The sequence below is a fragment of the Aquila chrysaetos genome, chromosome 3, assembly GCF_900496995.4.
Source record: "Aquila chrysaetos chrysaetos chromosome 3, bAquChr1.4, whole genome shotgun sequence".
In the NCBI taxonomy this organism is placed as follows: domain Eukaryota; kingdom Metazoa; phylum Chordata; class Aves; order Accipitriformes; family Accipitridae; genus Aquila; species Aquila chrysaetos.
Genome location: NC_044006.1, coordinates 52,073,249 through 52,097,770, shown reverse-complemented (window position 1 = coordinate 52,097,770; position 24,522 = coordinate 52,073,249). Strand labels below are relative to the sequence as shown.

Here is a 24,522-nt window from a genome sequence, read left to right as displayed (position 1 = left end):
GGTCTGGGAAGGGCATCTTTGCTCCCCCCGCCATGGCCGGGCAGGGGCCATCAGGGAGGAAGAGCCTTGAGCTCACCAAGGGAGAGGGAGCTGCCTCCTGCAGCGTGGTGGCCAGTGTGTTATACCTTGCTAAGCCCCCTGGTTTTGCTTTTGTCCGCTATCTGATATAAAATGCACAAAAGCACTGGGAGCAGGGGCGAGACCCATGGTTTGGGCCAAGTTGCAAACTTCAGAGGTAACCAGTAGTGGTAAACAAGAAAAAAGAGTAACCGATGCTCAGAAGGGAGCCAGGTGCTTGGTGGATGCGGATTGTTACACCACGACATCTAGCTGTTAACTTCCAGTCCTGCAAATGGTTTTACCTATGTTCAACCACAAGTGTTTTGCTGAAGGCTCAGATGTGCAAAACTATGGACGTGCCTTCAGTAGTTTTGTGCTTAGGTCTGCACATGTAACCGCAGTCCTCACTTCTGGCCCTCAGAAGGACATTCTGTTCCTTCCCAGTTCGTGACTATTTATGTGACATTGAAAATCATCAGTCTGCTTTTAAACACTTTAGGGACCAGTCCTGGTAACCTTGCCTTCACTGCTTCCTAAAACTTGGAAGAGGCAGTTGAATGCCATTCTTTTCTCTTTTTTCTTTTTGGGTGTTGTTTTGTTTTGTTGTGTTTGGGGGGTTTTGTTTTAGTTTTAGTTTTTATGTATTTTTAGTATCAAGTACCATGTGCTTCAGCCTTCTCTCTGTTTATTAATTATCTTCTTTTGTGGCCAGATTTCAGAATGTGTGGGGAGTTTTCTTCCTTCTTTACCTTTTTTTTTTTTTTCCTTTTAAAACAAATTTTCAGTCAAACAGATTTAAAATATAAATGGAAAACTAATTTCCTGGAATTGCAAAATTTGGTTACAGGTGTGGTTTTTTGTGCCAAGTGACACGTTACCAAAGGCATCAGTAAAAGTCACTGTGTTTCTTGCTTCATTGAAATAGAAGAGCTGCCACGTATCTCTCCCATGTTGTGACACTTGGTAAGCACCGTCCACTTGTGGACCTGTTGCACTGATCACAGGAAAAGAATGTTGCTATGGCAAGAAAGCAAACGGTTCTTTTGTGAATTGCTTAACTTGGAGGTAAAAAGGGAGTTCAGTGTGTGTGAGAGAGCAGAATGGCACTTTTCTAATGACTTCTATCTGCTCCTGTAGTCTCAGTTTTATGAGCACCATTGAGTCATGGCCAGTAAGCAGGATGACAGATCCTTTGCATGGGCAATGCGTGTCCTTAAGATACTGATTGCTTGGCTTGGAGCTCACTGTACATCTCACTAGAGAGTGATCAGCCACAGCCTAGGAAAAATATATTAACTTCCTTTTGTTCTGAGAGGAGACATAGCAAGGCAAAGTGTGTTTACAGTGAGCAGCAGTTTCAAGTGGAAAAATGTAAGTTGGATGGAAGTATGAGAAAAAGATTATTCTGCATCTGGCAACTTCAAGTGCTTTCACAATACTCAGCTGTGTGGTAGACCGTGCGTTCCTTAGGCTGCCCTAGAGTGACATTTCCTGCACGTGCTGTCAGTTGAAACCCGTGGGGCCAAGTTTGTCTGAGGATGTGGAGAACATTGAATGACAAAAGAGGAAACAAATATACAGAGAGAAAAAAAAAAAAAGTTCAGAGACAAAATGAGTTTCACTGTTAAGAATGGCATTTCTCTGTACTTATATGACTGACCAAGTGTTGTGTGCTGTTATGTTGTACAAAGCTGTTGGCAGTCATGGTATTCATGATGTGCTGCATTTCATTGCTGTTTGCTGCACAGCTAAGCTTTGCCATGTTAGCTATGCATCACAGAATGGTTTGGGTTGGAAGGGACCTTTAAAGATCATTGTGTCCCATCCCCCTGCCATGGGCAGGGACATATTTCACTAGATCAGGTTGCTGAAAGCCCTGTCTTGTCTGATCTTGAACACTTCCAATGATGGGGCATCCACCACCTCTGGGCAACCTGCTCCAGTGCCTCAGCACCCTCATCTCATCATAAAGAATTTCTTAGAATCATAGAACGGTTTAGGTTGGAAGGGACCTTAAAGATCATCTAGTTCCAACCCCAAAACATTCTTCCTTATGTTCAATCTAAACCTACCCTCTTTCAGTTTAAAACCAGTGCCCCTTGTCCTGTCACTACAGGGTCTGGTAAAAAGTCTGTCTCCGTCTTTCTTATAAGCCCCCTTTATATATTGAAAGGCTGCAACAAGGTCCTCCCGGAGCCTTCCCTTCTCCAGGCTGGACAACTGCAATCTCTCAGCCTTTCTTCATAGGAGAGGTGCTCCAGCCCTCTGATCATTTTTGTGGCCCTCCTCTGGACCTGCTCAAGCAGGTCCATGTCTTTTTTGTACTGTGGGCTCCAGAGCTGGATGCAGTACTCCAGGTGGGGTCTCACCAGCACGGAGTAGAGGGGGAGAATCACCTCCTTTGATGTGGTGGCCACGCTTCTTTTGATGCAGCCCAGGACTGTCCTTAGAAGATTTCCTCTGTTTATTTCTGTGTGCTAATGGCAGTTCCAGGAATAAGCTGAAGGGTGGTGATGGCAGCTAAGGAAACAGGAGGGTGTATCAGCTGGGGCAGGAAGGAGGCAGTGAAGCAGAGAGGGACACACTGTGAGAGCAGTTTTCTCAGGTCCCCCACTCCCAGCCCTGATGTGTGGTGACAGCCTGAGCAGAGATGGGCCAAAACCCCGTCATGATCTTCAGCCCTTTTGCAAGCAAGACCTAAATAGGTGCTGTTCTCTTCCTTCCCACGCAGTCCTGCTCCTGCCTCCTCTTTGCTGTTTCCCGTCTCTTCTTTCCCTGGTGTTGGATGCTAGGTACCACATAAGTCATGCTGGAGCACCTTGCTCTGACAGACCAACACAAGACTAACCCGTGTCCTTATCCCTCCCACCTCCCTTCTGCTCTTCTAGCACTGTCATATACTGTTTAGTTTCTCTCCCAGCAGCTCAGACTCGGCTGTATGCTTCCCAGGTATCAGTCCAGGGGCAAGGGACCAGAGGTCCCTAGGAACTTCTTGCTGTTTCTTTAGCATCTTTCAAGCTGGAGACCGCAGACACACAAGTGAAAAAGCTGTTAGTGTTATACATGCTACAGTGTTGTGTTACACAGTCCTTTGGAAGAATAGGCATGTTCCTCTGTGCAAGAGGTGTCCCCGAATACAGCAATTTATTTTCCTGTCCAGAAAACCAGCATTAGGGTGGCAGCATAGTGTATTAACACAGAAGAAATGAGGACATTATTGTATATGCTCTTTTGAAGAATAAGCATTGAGGCTAGTGTTTGAGAAAGGAGGGGAAAATATTTAAGGAATGAGAAAAGTTGATCACATTATGGAATGTGGGGACAGCATGTGAAAAAGAGCATTCTGCAGAAGAACTGGTGAATGATCATGGCAGGGGGCAATTGGTTGGATGCAGAGTCTGCATGTGAGAGCAGTAAAGGGATGACATTTAAATAGAGGTGATCTTGAAAGTGATGCAAAAAGGAATATGGCAGCACACCAGGCTCCTGTAAGGAACTGTCATGCGAGTTACTGGCAGGTGGGAAAAGGGATTTTGTAGTAGTCCAGGGCTTGGTTGTATTTTGCATTTCAGATTCAGAGTTTTGTCGTTTAGATTCTAAATGTGAATGGATGTGGTTATGCATATTTTGAAAAGAGAAAATGTGACCCTTCTCATACAGATAGATTTGTGAACTCTCTCCCTCTCCCTACTGCTTGCCATAGTGGCATGGGCCCACATTTGCCAAACGAAATTCTCCACAAATTCAGCACCTGCTATTATCCTAGCTGAGCTGCAAGAGGCTGATAGCCTAGCCCTTCACTTCAAGGCTGGTTTGCCTTGGCAATGAAACTTTTCCCTTTTCTTCTTGTTTAAAACAGAGTATCTCTAAGTTTGCTTAAAAAGTAGCAGCAAACTATTTCTCTTGCTTTAAAGCAGTGTCTGCCATCTTTCTCACCTGTCTTCCAGCAGTATCCTATTTTGATTGTTTCCATTAGAAACACTGTTTAGCATTTACTAAAAGTGGCTGTGAATCTTAATGTTTTTCCCTTCCTTTCTATGCTGGGATCTGATCACAGAATGCAGACGTAGTAAGCAATCTGTTGGTATTCCTTGATCTCTGAATAAGTTTCTGCCTTGTCCTTGAAAGCTTCCTTGAATTTGAATTTCTACAGCATTTCACACTGAGCATACTGTCTGCGTTCAGATTTTCTTTTGGGATTGTAACAGACCTTCAGGAAACAGGTAGCATGGAAAGCAGGAATTGCCACAAGGTTTTTCTAGGGCCCTGAGTTTACGTACTCGTCATTACATACTGCGTAGATCTATGACTTTCCTTCCCTCCTCTCCACCCCTCTTCACTCTCCTCTGAGTTTTGGTAGTTGGGGCTCAGGTGAAATAGGGATAAAGAGGTCTTCAAGGTACAAGAAAATACCAGGCATTTTTCAGAATTGAAACTGCACCCAAACTGAGAGTATGGAATAATTTACTTTAGAAAACCAAATGTATTGCCTGTACAATGTGAAAAAAACATCTTTTTCGACAAGAAGAAAAACAACAGATCTGGCTAAAACGATGTCTTGTTCTGTGCTTTGCTTCTTCAAGTCCTGACACCGCTGGAAACTATAATACAAGAAACTATTGACTACACTCGCCAGCGGAAAGTGTTTGACCAGTCCGTCCTGCACAACCAAGCTGTGCATTTCCGCCTGGCCGAGCTGGCAACCGAAGTGGAGCTCCTTCGCTCGCTGCTGTACCGCACCGTGGGTGAGCTCCCACATCTGCCTTCCCAGATGTGCTTCTCTTTATGCAAAGAACGTTGTCAGGCTAAAGGAACATGGGGAGGTGATTGCCAGAGAGGCAGGATGTGATCAGTGACTGTGTGTGTATAAGTGTGCTTTTTGATTTCTTTTTTCTTTCAGCTCTCTATGTGGAAGGCAACGATGTGACAAAATTTGCTTCCATGACTAAGTTAAAGGCAGGTCGTCTGGCCCGTGAAGTGACTGATAGCTGTCTCCAGTTTTGGGGAGGAATGGGATTCACCAGCGAGGTTCTGGTGAGCAGGTTTTACAGGTAAGCGAGTGGTGAAAATAGGACATGGCTTTACTGAAATTCGGCCTCTTAAATGTCCTGCTAAAAGATCACCCACTTGAAAAGGGCACTGGCTTCTAGCCGGCATGAATGGTATTGTTCCACTGAATGGCATGTCACTGATGTACATGGTGGATGCAAGGGCATCCACAGTCCCATTGACTTTGGGGTGACGTGTGAGTGTAAGGACGTAGGCTGACTATTCCTTTCCCAAATCTTGGCTTTGCATTGCAACTGTGTAGTTTGAACTACCCACAGCTTAGCTTGAATGTCAGGTGAAATAAGTAAACTCCATGTTTTTCCCTGATGGTTCTCTGGTACCTGCCAGACAATAGGACAAGGGAAAAAAGGGGAAGCCTACCAACAAGTTATTATTTTTCGCTTTGCTCTTTGTTTGCTTGTAGTCTTGATTACAAGAACAGAACTAAAACAGAACAGAAGACTTCTTCCAAAACCAATGAAAATCAGCTTTATCTTTTTCCCCAAATATATGTGTGAAACTGGAGTTCACCATTAGGCTCTTGCAGTAGTCTTTTCTGATAGCAGTCTCCACCTGATTAGTCACACCAGGTACCGTGTGAGATATGCGTATGAGAGATGTAGCTGCTTCCAGCAAGTTGTTAGATGATTAAAATGGTACAGAGGCCTTTTTGCAAATGAATTGAAGTCCCTTCAAATTTTACCATATATCTACTTAGAGCAAAATTCTCTCTAAGCGAACAGTTTTCTTGGCAGCTGTTAGGAGACTTCTGGCCTCGGTGTCTTATATTCTGTGGAAGGACCAAAATGGAACTAGCATTTTCTTGCAGTAATAGATTTCAGTTCAGCCCTTATATATATGATAACTAATCAAAGGTTAGCAAAATCAGCTAGTGGTTCAGTTAGTTGAAAGTTTTGGTAAATGTTTCTGTATAAAGTGAGAGCAAAACACTTGAAAAAAAATCTGTAAAAAGCTTGTTTCTTTTTAGTAGATTGAATTACTTTTTCTATTGTTCATAAACTGCTATTAAAAAGAATGCCATTGTGGTAGGTCAGAAAGATCCTCAGTCTTTTTTGATTTGTGGATTCCTGAAATTTTCTGGTGAAGGTACAGACAGGTATATGGTGGTGGCTTTAAGCCAGCTGTCAATATAATGGTTTTTATTAGTTATTTTTTTTCACAGCCTCTTTATTAGCAGCTAATGGTCCGTGGTGATGCAGATGCTAAAAGCTACTGCAGTAGGCACTCTGAATAAAATGAATCCTTGTCTTGAAGCGCTTACTGTCAGTGTAGTATGTGTACAGATTAATGTGCATGTGCTTTTATATAGCTTTAATTTGTCTTTAGATTTCCTAGACCAGTATATTATTGCTAACTGTGGGCAGGGCTTTTCTATGTGAATTCCAGAGTGGTTTCTAAGTACACCAGCACAGTCACATTTTTCCTGAGAAGAAATCCAGAGTATTTCCTATTGGTATTAACTGTGTCAGCTGGCTAAAGGAACATATCTTTCTGCCTCTAAAACAAACACTGATATAAATGAGGCTAAAGGTGGTGTGATATTTATACTCTAAAATTTTTCTGTGAATCAGTGAAATTTCCATCGAGTAACCATAAGCTCCAGAAAGAGAGAAGAATAGTATTACCTAAATAAACAATTACAGGTTCAAGTCAGAATCTGTTAATCTGTAATGATAAGCAAAGCAGCAACTTTCCTGAAGCTGTTCTTTTTTTGTACAGCAGTCTGAGTATCCATTCGTGTCACTGTGGTATTTGTCAAGTAGCAAGCAGCGTAACTGCACAGCATGACATCTAGTTATAATGTACAAAGATTTTTGTAGCATAATCCTTACCAAGTTTCCAAGGAAATGTTAGTCTTCGACACCTGTCGGGCTGTTACTCCTCAAAGAGCACAAAGCATAATGCATGGTTAGTGCATAAAGTCTTTGAATTTTAGTTATTAGTGTAGTAGGGGAGATAATAAACAGACCTGGCACAAAACTGTCTGCCAAATTACTTTATTCACATCTGTCATTTTAATCATTAGTCTTCTAAACTTTGTAGAACAACTGACTTTTCTAAAGTGCAGTATTCTCTAGAAGGCGTAAAGATAGCTGTTTTACCATGTAGGTGTCTACACTGGGCTTGTTTTATATATGCAAATGTCTCATTTTCAGTTGTAGGGATTCTGAGAAGGAGAAGGGGTTTGAAAAAAAGTTTTGAGCCCAAATATCAAAGGGTTTAATAGAAAAATACATGTCAATATAAAAAATAATAAGAGTGAACTTTCCAGACTCTACCTGACTAGTAGGATTCTGGAGCAGGAGAGCGCCAGACTGGAGTTGTGTTTGTTTATTTTTCTCTCCCCTGTATGAAATGCTTCAAAGACATCATGACTTAGGAGAAACCAATTATTGAACAAATCTACATGAAAACCCCAGGTTGTGAGAAATCACAGGGAGGAAAACTTTTTGTGGCAGTATATTTCAATTTTTTAGACTTCGTGAGTTTTAAAAAAATTCGGATGGTGATCTATATATTTTAATAGTAATTATGTACACTTCAGTTGTTATAGGAAGAATTTGTCTGGCCTTCTTAAAAAAGTTTGGTTTTTTTTTTTAAATTAAGATTGTTTCTAAGTACTAAACACTGTGCCTAACTGCTGCCAGTTCTTACAAGTTTTACTCTTGTGGGGTGTGATGCGGAGAATGCTACCATTTCTTTACTTGCTGCATTGTGAAAGACTTGAGAAAGCAGTATGAAAAATATTGATTGACTGCTCATGTGAAATAGATAAAAGTGTAAACAGCATTGCAAATGCACATAGCTGCATAAGAAAAATATTTCTTTTTTTTTCCCTCAACTGTCACCTAGATACTGCAATATGAAGTTTTATTTGTAATTCAGGATAGCTAAAAATCAAACTTCTATATAGTTTTAAGTGGATTTTTTTTTAATAAGTAATGCATTTCCTTCTAAATTATTTTTGTATTCCTCACATGTTTAAAAAGTCAATTGAAGTATTTTATTTGGATTCATTCTTTATTTCATTTTTTGTATTCTTTCATTCTTCACAAAGCATGTCCAAACTAGAATGAGTCTAGACAATTGGGGGTTTTTTATCAGTCTTTGTCATAATCACAATTTATGGTTGTACGAAGCGAAACCTATCAATTTCTGCTGACAAAAACAATTTGCTTTGAAGTCAGTAGCTAACTGTTGGGACAAGACTTAATAATGATTCCTCAGTCATCTGTGAAAGCAAATCCGCAGTTTCAACCTTTTTCTGCAGAGGTTTTGAGACAGATGCCTGTCTTTGGTTGACTTTTATGAGTACCTTGAAAGGGAATTTAGGAGATGAAGCACATGATGTCTAGCTCTAATATGGCAAATCAAAGTAGGTAACTGCACAGTGATGACTTCAAAGTGGAGCTGTGCTCCAGAGCAGGGCAGGGTGATGCCCACTCCTGCTCAGCTGTCCCTTCAAAATGCCCCTTAGGGGAAACGGGCAGCGCCATGCGAACGGGCAGGCACGGCTGCTGGTGCCTGGGCTGGGCCAGCCTGGCCAGAGTCCTGCTGCACTGGCTGGTACCAGCTCAAACTTCTCCCTCTAGATCAGAGGCTCCTTTAGATGCTGCTTAATTTGGACAGCCTATAAGCACTCTAGCTGAGTCTGAAGATGGAAGAAGTCACAAAATATTAAACTTGAGGGTACATCAATATATTTTGTGGAGAAAAAATCTTGCCCATAATATAACTTTAAAATAGTAATTGTGAGAAAAAGGGGTAAATGTTTTGTAATCAAATGCAATTTGTGCTGAAAGGAAGCAGCATGTAAATGGCCTTCTGGGAAGCAGTGATACTCCAAGCCACATAAACCTTGGGAAGGATTTACCAATAGCCTCCTAACCAGGGAAGCAGGGAGCAGCATCTCTGAGGGACCGCTGCCATGAAGCCAGGCTGCTAGGGAAAACCACAGTCACCAAAACTTGCTTTCTTCCCCACGTCTGACCAGCACTGACCACTGCTGGAAAAGGGAAAGAAAATGACTTAGTTTATTTTCTCAGGACTTTAAAGTTATGTGAAGACATCTGTATTGAAGATAGATAGTGCAGCTGGCTCCTCTCAGGCTGTTTGTGAAAAGAAAGGGCTTTCTAGATCCCAACGCCATATGGCTTTCAAGAGGAAAATGTAGCGTAGAGTGGCTCCCTGACCAGGCACAGCTTCTCAGCTGCAGGTAGTAAATGGTGGTGGGATGCACAACTGCAAAGACCATCCGATTGTATCAGCTTGAGGCTACAGACAGATGTAGCATGCCATTAGCTCCAGCCTTAGCGCCTGTATAGCACGTTACAAGGTCAAAAGCTTTCCTCGTGCTGTGAGGTAGGTACCTGTCCCTACTTTGTGGCTAGTGAAATCACATGCAAGGGATAGCTCGGACTGGAGCAAGGACTCAGCCCTGATTTTCAGGATAACTGGGACCAAAAGGTTTACAGGCAGGGTGATGGACATGCCTTTGCTTGTGCAAAATCAAGGGCTGAATGGTGCTCTGGATGCGGAGGGGTCAACACCAGCCAAAAGAGGAACATTAAACTGAAGGACTACACTGGATTATACTACTCAGGAACACATTCAGGCTGTAAATAAGAGGGTTCCTAATCATTAGAACAACTTTGTTATGTGACAGCCTTCAAATTAGGATAGTCTAAGATTAAAGGGACCTTGTTTTTTCTCCTTGAAGCAGTGCTCGATACATTTCTGAAGGAGGTTATATGATGGAGATGGGAAACTTGATTTGACAACATGGAGGGTCCTTTTTGTTCCTTTTGCTGCCTAATAGGAAATTACTGATAACTTGGATTGAGTTGGATGGGTGCGAAGGGCTCCTCACCCTCCCTCGTAAGCACAATTTTTTAAAACAGCTTTGAAATTATTTATGTTTTTTTGAATCCATCAAAAAGTGGATTGCTTTTTAACATTTACATCTCTTGATTTGGTTGAGTAGAATAAGTCTTATAATCTACAGTGGATGTTTCAGATGCATGGGATTTCCTGAATGAGAGGAAACTGTTTGCAGGGAGTGTTTTAGGAGGGGCAGAACACAATGGTCAGGATTTATCTCCTTCATCGGGCAAACTCCCACTCTCTAAGGAAAACAGCATTCAACAAGCAGCTAGAGGTTTGGTCCCTCAAAGTGACACCTTTACATAACTGTATGGTGCATTGCAGGCTGGTTCCTCGCTGTCCTTGGTCAGGGCGAAGCCATCACAGGTTGGTGCTCACCTCAGCAGGGCTGCAGGTAGTGCAGGATGTGCTGCTCTGACACAGGGGCAGCGACAAGGCGATGAAGAAATCAGAAAGCAAAGTGCTGCTGTGCCAGATCAAAGGCATTCCAGGGGTAGCCTACCTAAAGCAATAACATTCTAATATTTATATATATTAAAATATTTATATGCTCTATTAATAATGCATTATTGATATAATATAAACTATCAAACCATAAACTTACAATAAATTGCTGATACACAAGCTTACTTTACTAGGTCATCTTCCCCAGCTTCCTCGCAGAGTTCCTGGCAGGATAGTTAGTCCCGTGGTTTTGTTTTCTTAGGCTGAAAGAAAGTGTCTTTCCCAGAAGGGGACTGCTAGATTAAAACCGTTTGAGTCCTTTGTTATCTCGATCCTCTTAAACTAGGTGAAACCTTCTGTCCTGTCTCCCCAGGGGAGAGATTGGCATTAGGCACCTGCCTGTACATTCTGTAGGAAATATTCTTTATCTCACCCATAGAGACAAAATTAGAATCACCAGCAATTTTGTAAAAACACACACACACTCACACACAAAACATACGTGAAAGGTGTTTTGGTTTTTTAAAACATGTATTTATATGTGACAGTCTGACATGTCTGTCACACACCACCAAACCACTGCCTATTTATAACTTCATATAAACAAGCCACATGTGTCCAGGATTCCTGCTGCAAATGGAGGATTTTTATCAGCATCACAGAGGAGTTCTGAGGATTAATTACTTACTGTTGCTACAGTGCTGTGAAGATGCAAGATGCTAAGCATTGGCAGGGGCTTTCTGCAGCTCAAAAAAGCAGATAACACCACAGCATGAAGAACAAGTAATCTACCATTGTTCCAGCTCTGCTGCCTTCGACAAGGCCCATAGGAAGATGGGGAATCTTCAGGTTATTGAATTAAGTAGAGATAGTTTAGCAGAACTGCCTCAGTGGTTTGGGGGTTTTTTTCTTCTCCCCAAAGGAGAAAATAAATTTCTGAAGAAAACTGCTTAAGGTTGCAGTAGTTTGCAATCTGGCTAGCACAAGGAACTTAGGCAATACGGTTAGGGATGACTCAGTGATATTAATGGCGGTTTTTAAATGAGTGTGATTGGAAATATCAAATCAAAAGTAAATATGCTTAGAGCAACCATTCATTTAAAGCAGAGAAGCTTTGTATACTATGTAATACAATACTACTATATAATACTATACTATAATACTATATAATACTAATACGGATTATGCCAGATCTCACACAGCCATTAGGGAGACCAGGATGCTTGCTGGTTAAAAAACTTGAATGAAAATTGTACCTTCTCCATACAATTCTCCAATACTTCACGTACTGATTGACTAATATTCTTTTTACCACACAGTTAGGGGAAGTTGAATGCTGCAACACTTTTTGCTGCTGGCCCTCCGAAAGCTCCCTCCCCTCCTAAAATTCAGCTGCAGGCTTAGGCACCTACAGCTTTGGCAAAGGAACAGCAGGGATGTTGCGGGAAGTATTGCAGACCATCTCACCAGGAGGAGGCAGTGGATGAGGTGTTCTGCAGACAACTGGCATTAGTATGTGACATGTAGGTAATTTGAGCAGGCAGTCCAGCAGAAAACCTTGGGAAGGGCCTGTGATGCTTTCTATGCCAGTCCGAAGTGGTAAGACCTAAACAGAAGTCTGTATGGAGTTCAGCTGCAGGAGCTCTAGCTGGCCTTAAGCAGGGGCAGTTGTATGCTAGGAGAGGTTTTAACTTATTTCAAGATGAAAATACAGCACTACACCAAGTTAAGGTTATTTTTTAAAGAATCTGAAAATTGGACGTGCCAAATTGTATCTTAAGCCTTTCGATTTTGAATTGGCAACATCCCTGTACACAAAAGGGTATTTATGGTGCTGACAACAGATTTGTCCACACGATGTATGTACTTCTGTAAACAAGGGGTTTCAATATAATGAAAGCAGCTCCATAATAAATGCATAGAATAAATGGGTATGTACAGTTCTGTACTTGTTCCATCAGTATGGAATGCAAATGTCTAAATCTACTCTTCGTATTTCTACAGAGACTTGAGATTAATGTCAATAGGAGGTGGTACAGATGAAACCATGCTTTCCATCATATGCAAATACATGGAAACACTTCCAAGCAAGTGACGCATTTCCACTCTTCCTTGAAAATTAAGAAAGCAAGAGCATGGCTTGTACTGCACACTGAAAGTAACAGCCAGTACGTTTCAAGGGTAGAATAAGTAGAAAACGTAACAGTAATTTTGCCATTGAAATGCTTGTCAAGTTCTTTAACCATTGTCATTCTATGTGTTCTCCAATGTCAAATTTCTGTTGATACAAAGCAGTCTGAAAGCATGTGGCCTCCTGCAAGATTTTTTTTTCCATTATTTTTTCAGTGAGTTACTGCTTTGGGGAGTCTAGTGATCCACACTAAGCACCCAGCAAAAATGTCTTCTTTAATCAAGGTGTATCTACATTTTAGAGCATCTAAGCTGCCAGCTAAGAAACAGAACTTCCATATGGATACAGCTATGATTTCACTAGTAGCTTAATCTTATTTCAGTGTAGCTTTGCTTTCAAGATCAATAATTAAGGCACAAATTATTCCCTGCCATATTAAAACACTGGACCAGTGATTTTGCTCTCAATTACAAGTACCTTCCCTATCTTTCGCTTTTAGCAAGTACTCATCAAAATGAGCTCTGTCATCTTTGCCAAGTTCACATTGACTTGTTCTACACTGTCATGGATGTTTGGTGATGGGAGTGGGGGTAGATTGTTATTTGTAGAATTCTCCAAACAACTGTTTAATTGTATCTCAAGCTTTTGGAGGCCTGCACTTCAGCAGTAAGGTGTAATGTTTTGGGTGTAATTAAAGAAAAATATTAAAAATAAACACATTAATATGAAAATTGTGTGTAATTAACTCTTCCTAAAACAGCCATTTAAGCCAGAAGAGATGGCCTGTATTATTGCAAAAAAAAAAAAAAAAAGCTTCAGTGGAATTGTCCTTGTAATCAAATGGAATGTCAATTAAGCATTTTCTAAGGCATCTCCATGATACTGCAAGGTTAACAGTTTGATAGTTAAAAGATGGTATTTCCTTCCACTTGGAAGTGATCTGCATGGTTGCTAGATAGAGTCTAAGTTACAGTAAACTGAGAAAAACAATATATAAATATTGTGTAAAAGTTAAGTACAAAAGATTGCAAAAACAATAACAATTGCAGTATTCTTGCATAGCTGCGATTAACTGCAACTTTGTAACAGTACAATTAATGCTACTACTATTTTTCTATCATATCCACTATGTAGTGTATTTTATTCTACAAGGTCATACAATAGCATCCTGAAACCTTGCTATTTGTGAATTTTAAGTCCTGTCAGAGTAATACTTTTCTAACAGAAAATGACCAGTAAAGCAAGCACAGATGCTGAAGAAAATTCTAAGGCTGCAATGCATGGTTCCCAGCAATTGCCATTCCCCTTCCCCAAGTGAAGTATTCTCAAAGCAGTTTCACTTTTACATAAAGTCACCTTAACCATTCTAAGCAAACTTGCAGGATTCCAGTTCAGATTTTAAACTGAACATCAACCTTTTACTGGAATTGAAGAAAGGGAAATGTGCTACATCCTGTAAAATAACAAAACCATACAGAAATGTCACAGTTTTGACTATGTAACTTCCAGTTACATTTCAGACACATTCATGTTAAAAGAGCCTAATGGAGCTCTGTTTCAGCACTTAATTAAAAAAGCCCTTGTGTGTTTTCTAAGAAACACACAGATGTAGACAGCTGTTTGGAGGCTTCATATATTCCTTGTGCTTAAGCTTTATCCCCATTTCCTGCCCTATTTAGACAACAGCAAAAAAAATTTTACAACCCTGCTTAAATGAAGAAACACAGAAAGGAAGACAAAGGCTTGAGATCTTTTCCCCCCAATTCATTTCCCCTCACTCCTCCACACCACTGAAGAATGGGGGGAATGGGGGAAAAAGGAAGACAACCTAGTTCTTATTCTACATTAATTACTTTTTAATCTGGTTTGACATTTAACATGAAAATCCTGTTGGTTTTATACATGATCTGAAGGACTGGTAAAAGATTTTTACCACTATGTGCTCTGTAAGGACTTACTTAAGGCACCCTAGCATATTCTTCAGAACAAAGACAGGAACTGTAACAGCCATGTAACTAGCTGCATCTACCCATTTTTTTACTTTATATTACATAGGTAGTTAAAAACTTTTCCATTTATTGGTATGACAGATTAATTGCTAAAAAAAAAATAAATCTCTAAAAATTGTTCAGATACTGTCATGGTTTAACCCCAGCCAGCAACTAAGCACCACGCAGCCACTCACTCACTTCCCCCCTCCTCGCCCCGCAGTGGGATGGGGGAGAAAATCAGGAAAAGATTTTTGAGATAAGAGCAGTTTAACAGAACAGAAGAAACTAATAATGATAACACTAATAAAATGACAGCAGTAATAATAAAAAAATTGGAATATACAAATGATGCACACTGCAATTGCTTACCACCTGCAGATCAACACCCAGTTAATCCCTGAGCAATGATTCCCCCCACCCACACTCCCTCCAGTTTATATACTGGACATGACAACCCATGGTACAGAATACCCCGTTGGCCAGTTTGGGTCAGCTGCCCTGGCTGTGTCCTGTGCCAGCTTCTTGTGACACTCCAGCTTTCTCTCTGGCTGGGCATCAGAAGCTGAAAAGTCCTTGACTTGAGACTAAACACTACTTACTTAGCAACAGCTGAAAACATCAGTGTGTTATCAACATTCTTCTCATACTGAACTCAAAACATAGCACTGTACCAGCTACTAGGAAGACAATTAACTCTATCCCAGCAGAAACCAGGACAGATACCATGTTTAAGAGCCAGAAATGTACTTCTCAAAGATGATCCAACTGTCAGGGGAGCATGGTTGTCAAACAGATATCAGTAATTATCATCTCACTTGTTAGGCACCTTGCACTCCACTGTCTCATTAAAATTATAGAAGTGCATCAGTTTTGGATGGCAAGCTATATCCTCTTGACCAGCTTTGGGAATGCTGTACTGGTTTAACAAGCCTAGCAATTCTCATCTAAAGGCAATGCATCATCCTGGTGTTAGTACTCAGATGTTATTTGTAGAAGTATTGTAGACCTTTTAACAGGCAAAGATTAAATAGGCTAGAAATATTTGAGCTTTAATTACTTTTACACATTCTGTGTGTTCTGTATTAGGTAAGTGATTTACACATCATATTTCCATTATATATGAAATCTAACATGAAAGAAACATAGCATACCCCCCCCCCCCCCTTTCTTATTTTAATAGTGCTCCCCACACAAGTATAGCCCCTTAAACGCAGCACCATTTCCAAAAAATACACTGGTATTCTACAGTAGAAAAGAATGTATACAAACAGCACTAGCTAGAATACTACAGGACACTTTATTTGTCAGTTCATAATTAGTTATTAATGGTAACACATTACACAGTATTTCTAGAAAAGTTTTTCAAAAATTGTAGATACAGCTCCAGTATCTAGGAAACTTAATTTTTTGAATGTTAAACTCAGCAATGTAATAGCTTCAACTATTAGAAACTATCTGGTGAGCCAAAGCTAAGTCTTCAAAATAAAAAACCTTAATATGACAGCACCTCCAAGAGGTGAATCATAATATACTTTAATATAAAATTCAAAATATCTGACCTCATGTTTCAGACATCATGCAGTATAAATTTAGGGATCATCACAGATTGAAAAGTAAACATATTAATAGTAAAAGTTTAGTGATTCAATGGAATCATTAAGTTTTAGATACTTTAAATATAAAGAAAACATTTGTACTGTGTCCATATTGGTTGATCCCAATGACCAAAGGCATTTGCTTAAAAGAGCAGATGTGTAAGCATGATTTGTCACATTTAAATAACAATTTAAAAAAAAAAAAAAATCCAGTTTTAAGTAACTTCTTCTCCCCAAAATACACAGTTTAAGCTACTTAAACACATGCACTGTAAGACCTATCCACAAAAATAATTTTTGGGGGTACCACTATTACATTTGTTAGCTTCAGGCCAGTCTTTTAGAAATCCACAGATAAAACCAATATAGGAAGATCCAAGTATTCTTCATGCTTTTGCAACCTAGAAATTACTGTATGCCTGAAACTGGAGCTCTAATTTAGAGCATGGCCCAGAATGAAAAGCAGAATGAAAGAGAAAGCCTTGTAATTCTGTAATTACTTCATATCCAAACAACCATTATTTTCTGTATTTTTTTAAAATCAATTCAAAAATCTATTTTCCCCTAAAAAAGCAACCTACTATGCTAGCAGTTTCTGCATATTTACAAATAATCCCCCCAAAACAGGGGATGATGGGAAAAATTCTGATACATTAAGAAAACTATATATAAGATCGCATTAATAGTTAATGCAATTTACAACAATTTCACTGTGTTTTATCAACAGAATATGCCACTTTAGATCAATGTCTTCATTAAGACTGCTTTATAGTTGAAATTACACAATTTAAACCGAAGGTAACATGCATCACCTCAGTTTAATAATCCAGTATATTACAAAAAAAACAAACAATGCAAAGAGCATCATGTAGCATAACAGCTTTGTCTGGCTTCCTCTGGAAAGTGTTCTCAGTCTGCCCATAGTTGCACCTAGAAGTCCACCCGTAGAGTCAAAATCGTTATCCTACATTTAAAAAAAAAAAAAAAAAAAAACCCAACACACAAACCAACAAAAAACATGTTAGTCTGAAAAAAGAACCCCTAAAGCTTGCTAAGTGTAGTTTTTCCTGTTTTTTCAAATTTTCCAACACTAAGATTATTTCAGAGGCAGCTTCTGAAAATTAGCCAGGAAAAACTTTCACCCATCTACCCAGAGATACTTTTTTCCCCCCAAGCCAAAGCAAAATATAAGCAAAAAAGGCATTTCTGACTTCGCTATCTTTTGCTTCCCTCTTCTATTTTTAAATACAATTAAATATAAAACTGCCTTTTTAATAATACTATACATTTGCTAATTGAAAACAAATAGTCATATCTGAAGTATAAAGACCTTGCTTGTGCCTTGGAAGTAATGCATTTGCACATCTATCTTTTTGAACAGAAATATTGCTGCTGAATTAGTCACACAGTCAACAATAAGTTGTCAACGTTTTATACAAATGTTCATACTAAAAGAAGGAATGCTTTACATTACTAACTTCTTAATCCTGCCCCATATTTAAAGAAAGTTAGTGTCTAAATACTTACCATTTCTGATAACATTTTATTTTGGTTTTTAACTTCTGTTCCAATTTCAATGGAAAGCTATTAAAAAAAACGAAAAGTCATCAGCTACACATAGATTATATACATAGATTAGAGAAACCAGTCTAATACACATGACATGACTAGCATTTCCCCAGCTAAAATGTGAAAACAGTACCTGGTACTTTCAAAAAAACAAAATAACATGCACAGTATTCTGTCAATAACCCTTAGGAGAGCCTTGGCTTAAAAGCAGCTCCAAAGTGAAACAGGGGAGAACCCACAGAGGCTTCTTAGCAGCTCTTCCTTAGTAACAGTTCTTATCAGCATGCTGACCTTGAACAACCAGCTGAACTCCTACAAGGGAGGGAAATGTGCTCCAGGCCCCCATGCTTCAGATTAGCCAAAACCCATGTGTTTTTTGTGACACAACCTAAATCTCGTTATTTCTTACTGCTGCATTTCACGGCAATCTATAATCAAGTCAAAAGTGGATCTGATTTTACATGAGGCTTCTAGGAAGATTATCTGAAGACTATTCCATACTCCAAGATTATTATATTGCACTAAAAGATGCAAAGGCCTGAAAGAGCACACATTCTACTCCATGGGGCACTATCAACTGCACTGTTGACACACTGATTTTGAAGTGTAACATACCAGAGAAGGAGACCAGAAATGAAATTCTATAACAAAGGTCAAAGCTTTTTCTACCCCTTAACTTATTCTGAATTATTATTCTAAACCTAAGGTTTTAGATACTATTTGAGGCTAAACAAATAACTTCTAAGCAGTAGCATTAGCAATAGGACTTCAAATGAGTTTGGGCCTAAGAATTCATTGGCTTGTACTACATATATAGAAACAGCACCTATTGCTAAGAATGTATTTTACAAAAATCTTAAGTTAAGAAAAATACACCCACACCATTTTAATCATAGAGCTGTCTTTCAGATAGACTTGCTTGATATAAGTCCTCAATCTCTGGAAGGAATCAGAATCATTAAAACAAACATCTCTTTCAGAGGATATTAGCACACTATTTGAGAGCTGTTTTCACATTACAGATTTATCTGGAGATACAGCAGAAACTGATGAGCCACAATGATAACACCAAAAAGACATAGTCCATTTTCTTAAATGAGACAGTTTACTGACCTAAACTCAAAGTTTCTAGTTTCTGCAGGGACAGTAATTCATTCTGTAGGACAGTAAGCCCTAATACCACAGCTGTCCAAGATTAGCAAAAAAGGACACCTCTAGCTTAAAAATCTAATTAAAAGGACAAATCAGTTATACAGATGAATGATTGTGCATTTTGGTTGACAATAACTCTTTCTTGTATTTGTATTGGGTTTGTGTGGCAAGGTTTTGGTAGCAGGGGGGGCTACAGGGGTGGCTTCTATGAGAAGCTGCTGGAAGCTTCTCCTGTGTCTGATAGCGCCACTGCCAGCCGGCTCCAAGACAGACCCACTGCTGGCCAAGGCCGAGCCCATCAGTGATGGTGGTAGTGCCTCTGGGATAACAGATTTAAGGGGAGAAAAACCTGCGCAATTGCATCCGGAGAGAGGAGTGAGAATATGCGAGAGAAACAACCCTGCAGACGCCAAGATCAGTGAAGAAGGAGGGGGAGGAGGTGCTTCAGGAGCCAGAGCAGAGATTCCCCTGCAGCCCATGGAGGTCCATGGTGGAGCAGATATCCACCTGCAGCCCGTGGAGGACCCCACGCCGGAGCAGGTGGATGCCCGAAGGAGGCTGTGACCCCGTGGGAAGCCCGCGCTGGAGCAGGCTCCTGGCAGGAACTGTGGGCCCATGGAGAGAGGAGCCCACATTGGAGCAGGTTTTCTGGCAGGACTTGTGACCCTGCGGGGGACCCATGCTGGAGCAGTCTGTTCCTGAAGGACTGCACCCCATGGAAGGGACCCATGCTGGAGCAGTTTGTGAAGAACTGCAGCCCGTGGGAAGGACTCATGTTGGAGAAGTTCGTGGAGGACTGTCTCCTGTGGGAGGGACCCCACGCTGGAGCAGGGGAAGAGTGAGGAGTCCTCCCCCTGAGGACAAAGGAGCAGCAGAAACAACATGTGATGAACTGACTGCAACCTCCATTCCCCGTCCCCCTGTGCTGCTGCAGGGGAGGAGGTAGAGAAAATCAGGAGTGAAGTTGTGCCCAGGAAGAAGGGAGGGGTGGGCAGAAGGTGTTTTAAGATTTAGTTTTTATTTTTCATTATCATACTCTGATTTGACTGGTAATAAATTAAGCTAATTTCCCCAAGTTGAGTCTGTTTTGCCCATGATGCTAATTGGTGAGTGATCTCTCCCTGTCCTTATCTCCACCCACGAGGTTTCATTATATTTTCTCTCTCCTGTCCAGTTGAGGAGGGGGAGTGATAGCAGGGCTTTGGTGGGCACCTGGCATCCAGCTAGGATCAACCCACCACAGTATTAAATTTATCTTTAAAACTAAGTCTACTGCTTCACTGGTCCATATAATTTAATTCAATAAACGTGACGATACCACTATAATTAAATACTTACTGATTTAATGGCACTGACTTTTGTACGCAGACTTTCTGTTAACCTCTCATTTTCTTCTTCATAAACACTGTATCCACTATTGGTATAGCCATAGTTACCAGCAGGTGCTCCATCACCTACAAACACAATAGTCAGTAGTTACAGACAGACTTGCACCACTGGAGCAAGTGCTCTTCACATGTTGAAAAAGCACTCTTTCAATTTAAAATTGCATTTCCTTAATGTCACCCTTGGCAATCGGGAAGAGGCACTGCATGTTCCTGAGACACAGATTCAACCTTTGGCAAACGTGTAAGTTATCTTTCAATATGCAAATCAAAGAAGGAAAATTGAGGAATGGCTGTAATGTAATACTATCAAATTTTTCCCCAGATAGTGTTTTCAGATGACTTCTATGGAAATCAACCTAGGCATTACATGGAGATGTGAAGGAAGCATTGAGGCCACTACCCAGAGTGGTAAACCTAACCAGTAATAGGGAAGTTGAGATCATTCTCTAACAAATACAAATACCACTTGATCACACATTTAAAGGAGAGATCACATGCACTTAAAGGAGAGAGCATACTCCGATCCTTACACATGTTTCTCTACAAACAAGACCTCAGACCAGAAGCCAGGCCTCTGACCAGAACACTGCCATTTCTGCCACCATTCTGCAGTTCTATTCTCACTCCTGCCTTTGCTTTTTGGGCAATGGAGCTTCAGGACTGTTACCCAGACAACTGACCCAGCAGAGTACATAGGGCAGAAGGGAATGAAAGCTCCTCAGCTCCACACATTCGCTTCCTCCAACCTCTAATAACGATCTCCTACAGACAGCAGCATGGCCACAAGAGAATTAAAGCCGTGTCCAGTCTAGACAAAAATCAGTCTTAGACCTCAAACCTAAGATTTGAAACCAAAGAAGAGAGGCCAAGACTGAGAAAGGCAAACAGAAAAGAACTATTATAAGCTTTGTGATAAAGATCCTACTAGATTAATTCAACTAACAAACCAGTTATAACATTAATCAATATTTATATGGCTAGTCAGAATGCCACACTAGAATTGTCTCAATGCCTTTGGTTAACTCCTCTTCAATGCACTTTAAAGATTTTTGTGTTTGGGTGCCTTTTATCTTTTTGAGGAAAAAGGGAGAGAAGAGAGACACCAACTACATTCACAGATAAAGCTCCGTCTCAAACAGTTTCATTGTGTGCTTGGCATACATAATATTAAGATTTTAAAAGAGAGAATTACAATGCTACTTTGACAACAGGTATCATTTTATATTAAACCATAAAGCTGTTCTTTAAACCTAAGTAATAACACTTTTTTTTAGTTTGTACTTGTAAATTGTTTTAATGTTATTCTATAAGTTAAGCTAATGACAAATTCTCAACAAGACTGGATGAAATGTGTGTTTCCATTTCATCCCACTGAGAGTCAAGAAGGTTTTTTCCCCCACCTACATCAAAAGTACCAATGCCAAATACAGAAAATTGATTAAAACGACATCATTTAGAGAGTCAGGGTTGTTCTCACTGTGTCTTATTTTACAAATGCATCTAATTATAGTACTTCCTACCAAGCGATGCACAATTTTGAATAAGTTTATAAGTTAATATACCACATAGCTTCAGGCCAAAATACCATAACTATGATTCTTACATAGACTGTGACATAGCAGATATGAAGAACTGCCCCAAAGCTTTTAAACAGGCACAGCTGCTTATGTATATGGAACTGAAAGCACAGTGAAGAAGCCTGGCTAAAACTGTTTACAGGAAGGACAAAAACTTCCGCATGGCAGTTCTATGGGCTGTCTTGCAACACAGCTCATTGACATGTAATACAGACGTGACCATAACATAATCGCAGGCTAAAAAAGAAGTACCAGGTAGCTGGTGGCAACTGCAGAAGTATTGGTGCCCAGCTTCTATTTCCAGACTACTAAATAAAAAGTAACTCCGGACTGACAGTTGAAATGTCAAGGCAAAGCAGCGAATTTTACTGCAGCTGAAAACAGACATTTAAGTCTTCTGCTTTACCTGCCAGCAGATTTTTTTAAGTAGTTTCAGGATGTGCCTTAAGGCACTGTTTGCCAGAGACATGCTAAAAGAAGGCATGCTCTTTCCCCTGCGCTCCTTCCATAAACATCCATCACTTCACTTTTTCAGAAGCAGCACACTGAGCTGGATGGCCTTCAGTCTAACCCCTCTCAGTTCGTAGCCAAGAGCAAGCTGTTAGTCTGTCAAAGAACAGGATAGAAGACCTAAGCATTATCAAATGCCTACCTTTTTGTGATAAGCATCCCAACACCTCTCTTGATCTAGTAAGAAGCGTATCCAAGACTTGTTTTATCTTGTGAAAATACTATTACACAACACAAATCAAAAGTATCAAAGTAAATCTAGGGTGGTGTTACAGACACACCTGGTTTAGCCATATGGCATTGATTGCCTCCTAAATACTCACTTTCTAGGAAGAAGTACCAGAACTCAGTCATAAACTTCTGAGGCATAAACATTACCTAAGCTTTACAGTGAGGTCACAGCACCTACCTAGTTCTAGAACATGACATGGGAGTTCAAAGTTTCTTTATAGTCATCAGTGTGACTGCTGGTTGAAAAATGAGGCCTAAGCGTCTCAAAACACTCAACAGAAACTCTGCAGAGATTTCTGCATTTGCACCAGATTATATTTGTAATAAATTGACAATAGTTGATGTTCCAAACATAGTTCCAAACATAGCAGGAAAACACACAGAAGTACCAAAATTAAAAAACAACTCCGAATTTGGAAAGGACACGCCTCAAACCAACACTCCGTGAGAACCATTCATGAACGCAGTTAACTACAAATCCCAGTGCTCCTCTGTAAATCCAGCTGAGCTAGAAAGGGAAGGGAGACAGAGGCGCGGGCAACGGCTCTTCCCACGCGAACCTCCCGGGCTCTGCTGCAAGCCTACACCCACCGGCACAGCCCCTCCCCCGCAGAGGGACCTCCCACCCACCCCCGAAGCCCCCACCCGGGGACGGGTCGGGCCTTGCCCCGTCGGCTCTCGGCAGCGGCTCCCACAGGCCCGGGCACGGTCTGCCCCGGCCCGCTCCGCCGAGCTTTTCACCGCCTCTCCCTCTCCGTTGAACCCTCCAGCACCAGCCGAGGGGGGGCCACACAGCCGCTGCCCACCGCCGAAGCCCCGCCAGGCCGGGCCGGGCGGGGTGGGGTGGGCGCCGCGGCCCGGCCCGCTGGGCGGCTGCAGGCCCCGCCGCCAAGGACCGCCCGCCGCGCTTACCCAGCCCCGCGCGCCTCATGGCTGTGCCCGGAGCTGCCGAGGCAAGAGCAGGAGGATGGGGGCGGCTCCGGCGCCCACAGCGCCTGAGGGAAGCGGGGCTCGGCGGGGCGGCCGCGGCCCGGCTCTGGCTCTGGCTCCCGCTCCGGGCCAGCCGCCCGGCTCATTCACCCGCCGAGCGCCACGACAGCGCTCCGCGCCGCGCGGCCCGCTGGGTACCGCGAGCCCCGGCGGGGCGGGGCGGCCCGCGCGGGGGCTGACGGGTGCTGTAGTTCCACGCCAAAGGCGGGGCGGGGAGGGGAGGGGCGGGGCGGCGGCGCCGCTGAGGAGAGGCCTGGACCGGACCGGACCGGACCGGACCGGACCGGACCGGCGGCGCCGCTGAGGAGAGGCCCGGACCGGACCGGACCGGACCGGACCGGACCGGACCGGACCGGCGGCGGTGGGCGGGCTGGGGACGCGTCCCTGACAGAAGCCGTCCCGCTCAGAGCCTCCGGCTCTTCTAGCTCCGGGGGCCACCGGTCCTCCGGGCTGGAGCACGGTGTCCCCGCAGCAGCCTGAGGCTTCGAACTAGCGTGGCGTTTGTCAGGGGACAGCGTGAGAGGCCGTTCGGCCCAGGCACTGCCCCTGTGCCCGGCTGGCCCCGAAAATGGCGTGGTGTACTAGAAGCGTACGCTCCAGGGGAGCGGGACTGCGGGGCGGCGGTTTCGGGGGGCAGACGAAGGCGTCAGGGTAGCACGGCGGGGGAGCCTGGCCGCCGGCTGGAGCGAGGGCCGGCTGGAGCTTGCTCCCCCCACAGCCACCGCCCCGCGGCTTCAGAGGAGCAAGTTCTATTAAATACAACCAGTCGCGAATTTACTCAATACACTACCTGTTTCAGCTTGCATTAAACTTTTAAGAATTGATCGCGAAAGGCAAAAAGAATCTCGGCTTTTGTTTCAGGATGCCATCAGTACGTTGTCATTTTATGGTTTGAAAAAGAAAGATTCTCAGCGGTTGTCTTGTAACAGA

At 42.0% G+C, this 24,522-nt stretch overlaps 2 protein-coding genes across 3 annotated transcripts in view; one reads left to right on the top strand and one right to left on the bottom strand.

Annotated features, from left to right (window-relative positions):
• LOC115339085 (probable acyl-CoA dehydrogenase 6) overlaps window positions 1-19,346 on the top strand; it is a 98,723-nt gene extending 79,377 nt beyond the window's left edge. The window contains exons 7-9 of one of the 2 annotated variants that reach the window (XM_030008445.2): window positions 4,644-4,805; window positions 4,961-5,111; window positions 19,141-19,346. In XM_030008445.2, coding sequence (XP_029864305.1) covers window positions 4,644-4,805; window positions 4,961-5,111; window positions 19,141-19,201 — 374 coding nt within the window. In that variant the 3' untranslated portion in view covers window positions 19,202-19,346. Of the gene's footprint in view, window positions 1-4,643; window positions 4,806-4,960; window positions 5,112-12,462; window positions 13,321-19,140 lie in introns of those variants that run through there. The other variant, XM_030008444.2, reaches the window with a different exon arrangement.
• Window positions 15,859-23,735, bottom strand: BET1 (Bet1 golgi vesicular membrane trafficking protein). Its single transcript, XM_030008446.1, has 4 exons — window positions 23,515-23,735; window positions 20,235-20,350; window positions 17,703-17,759; window positions 15,859-17,139 (listed from the first exon to the last, which is right to left on the bottom strand). The coding sequence occupies exons 1-4, from the start codon at window positions 23,531-23,533 to the stop codon at window positions 16,984-16,986; spliced, it is 348 nt and encodes a 115-aa protein (XP_029864306.1). The 5' UTR covers window positions 23,534-23,735; the 3' UTR covers window positions 15,859-16,983.
• Between the last annotated feature and the right edge of the window lie 787 nt (window positions 23,736-24,522).

What these genes read in the sequence shown, in the direction of transcription:
- BET1 (XM_030008446.1), bottom strand. An exon ending in AAGTCAGTGCCATTAAATCA is followed by an intron (nt 17,760 to 20,234) that starts GTAAGTATTTAA and finishes TTTTTTTAATAG; the next exon opens with CTTTCCATTGAAATTGGAAC. An exon ending in ATAAAATGTTATCAGAAATG is followed by an intron (nt 17,140 to 17,702) that starts GTAAGTATTTAG and finishes TTTTAAATGTAG; the next exon opens with GATAACGATTTTGACTCTAC.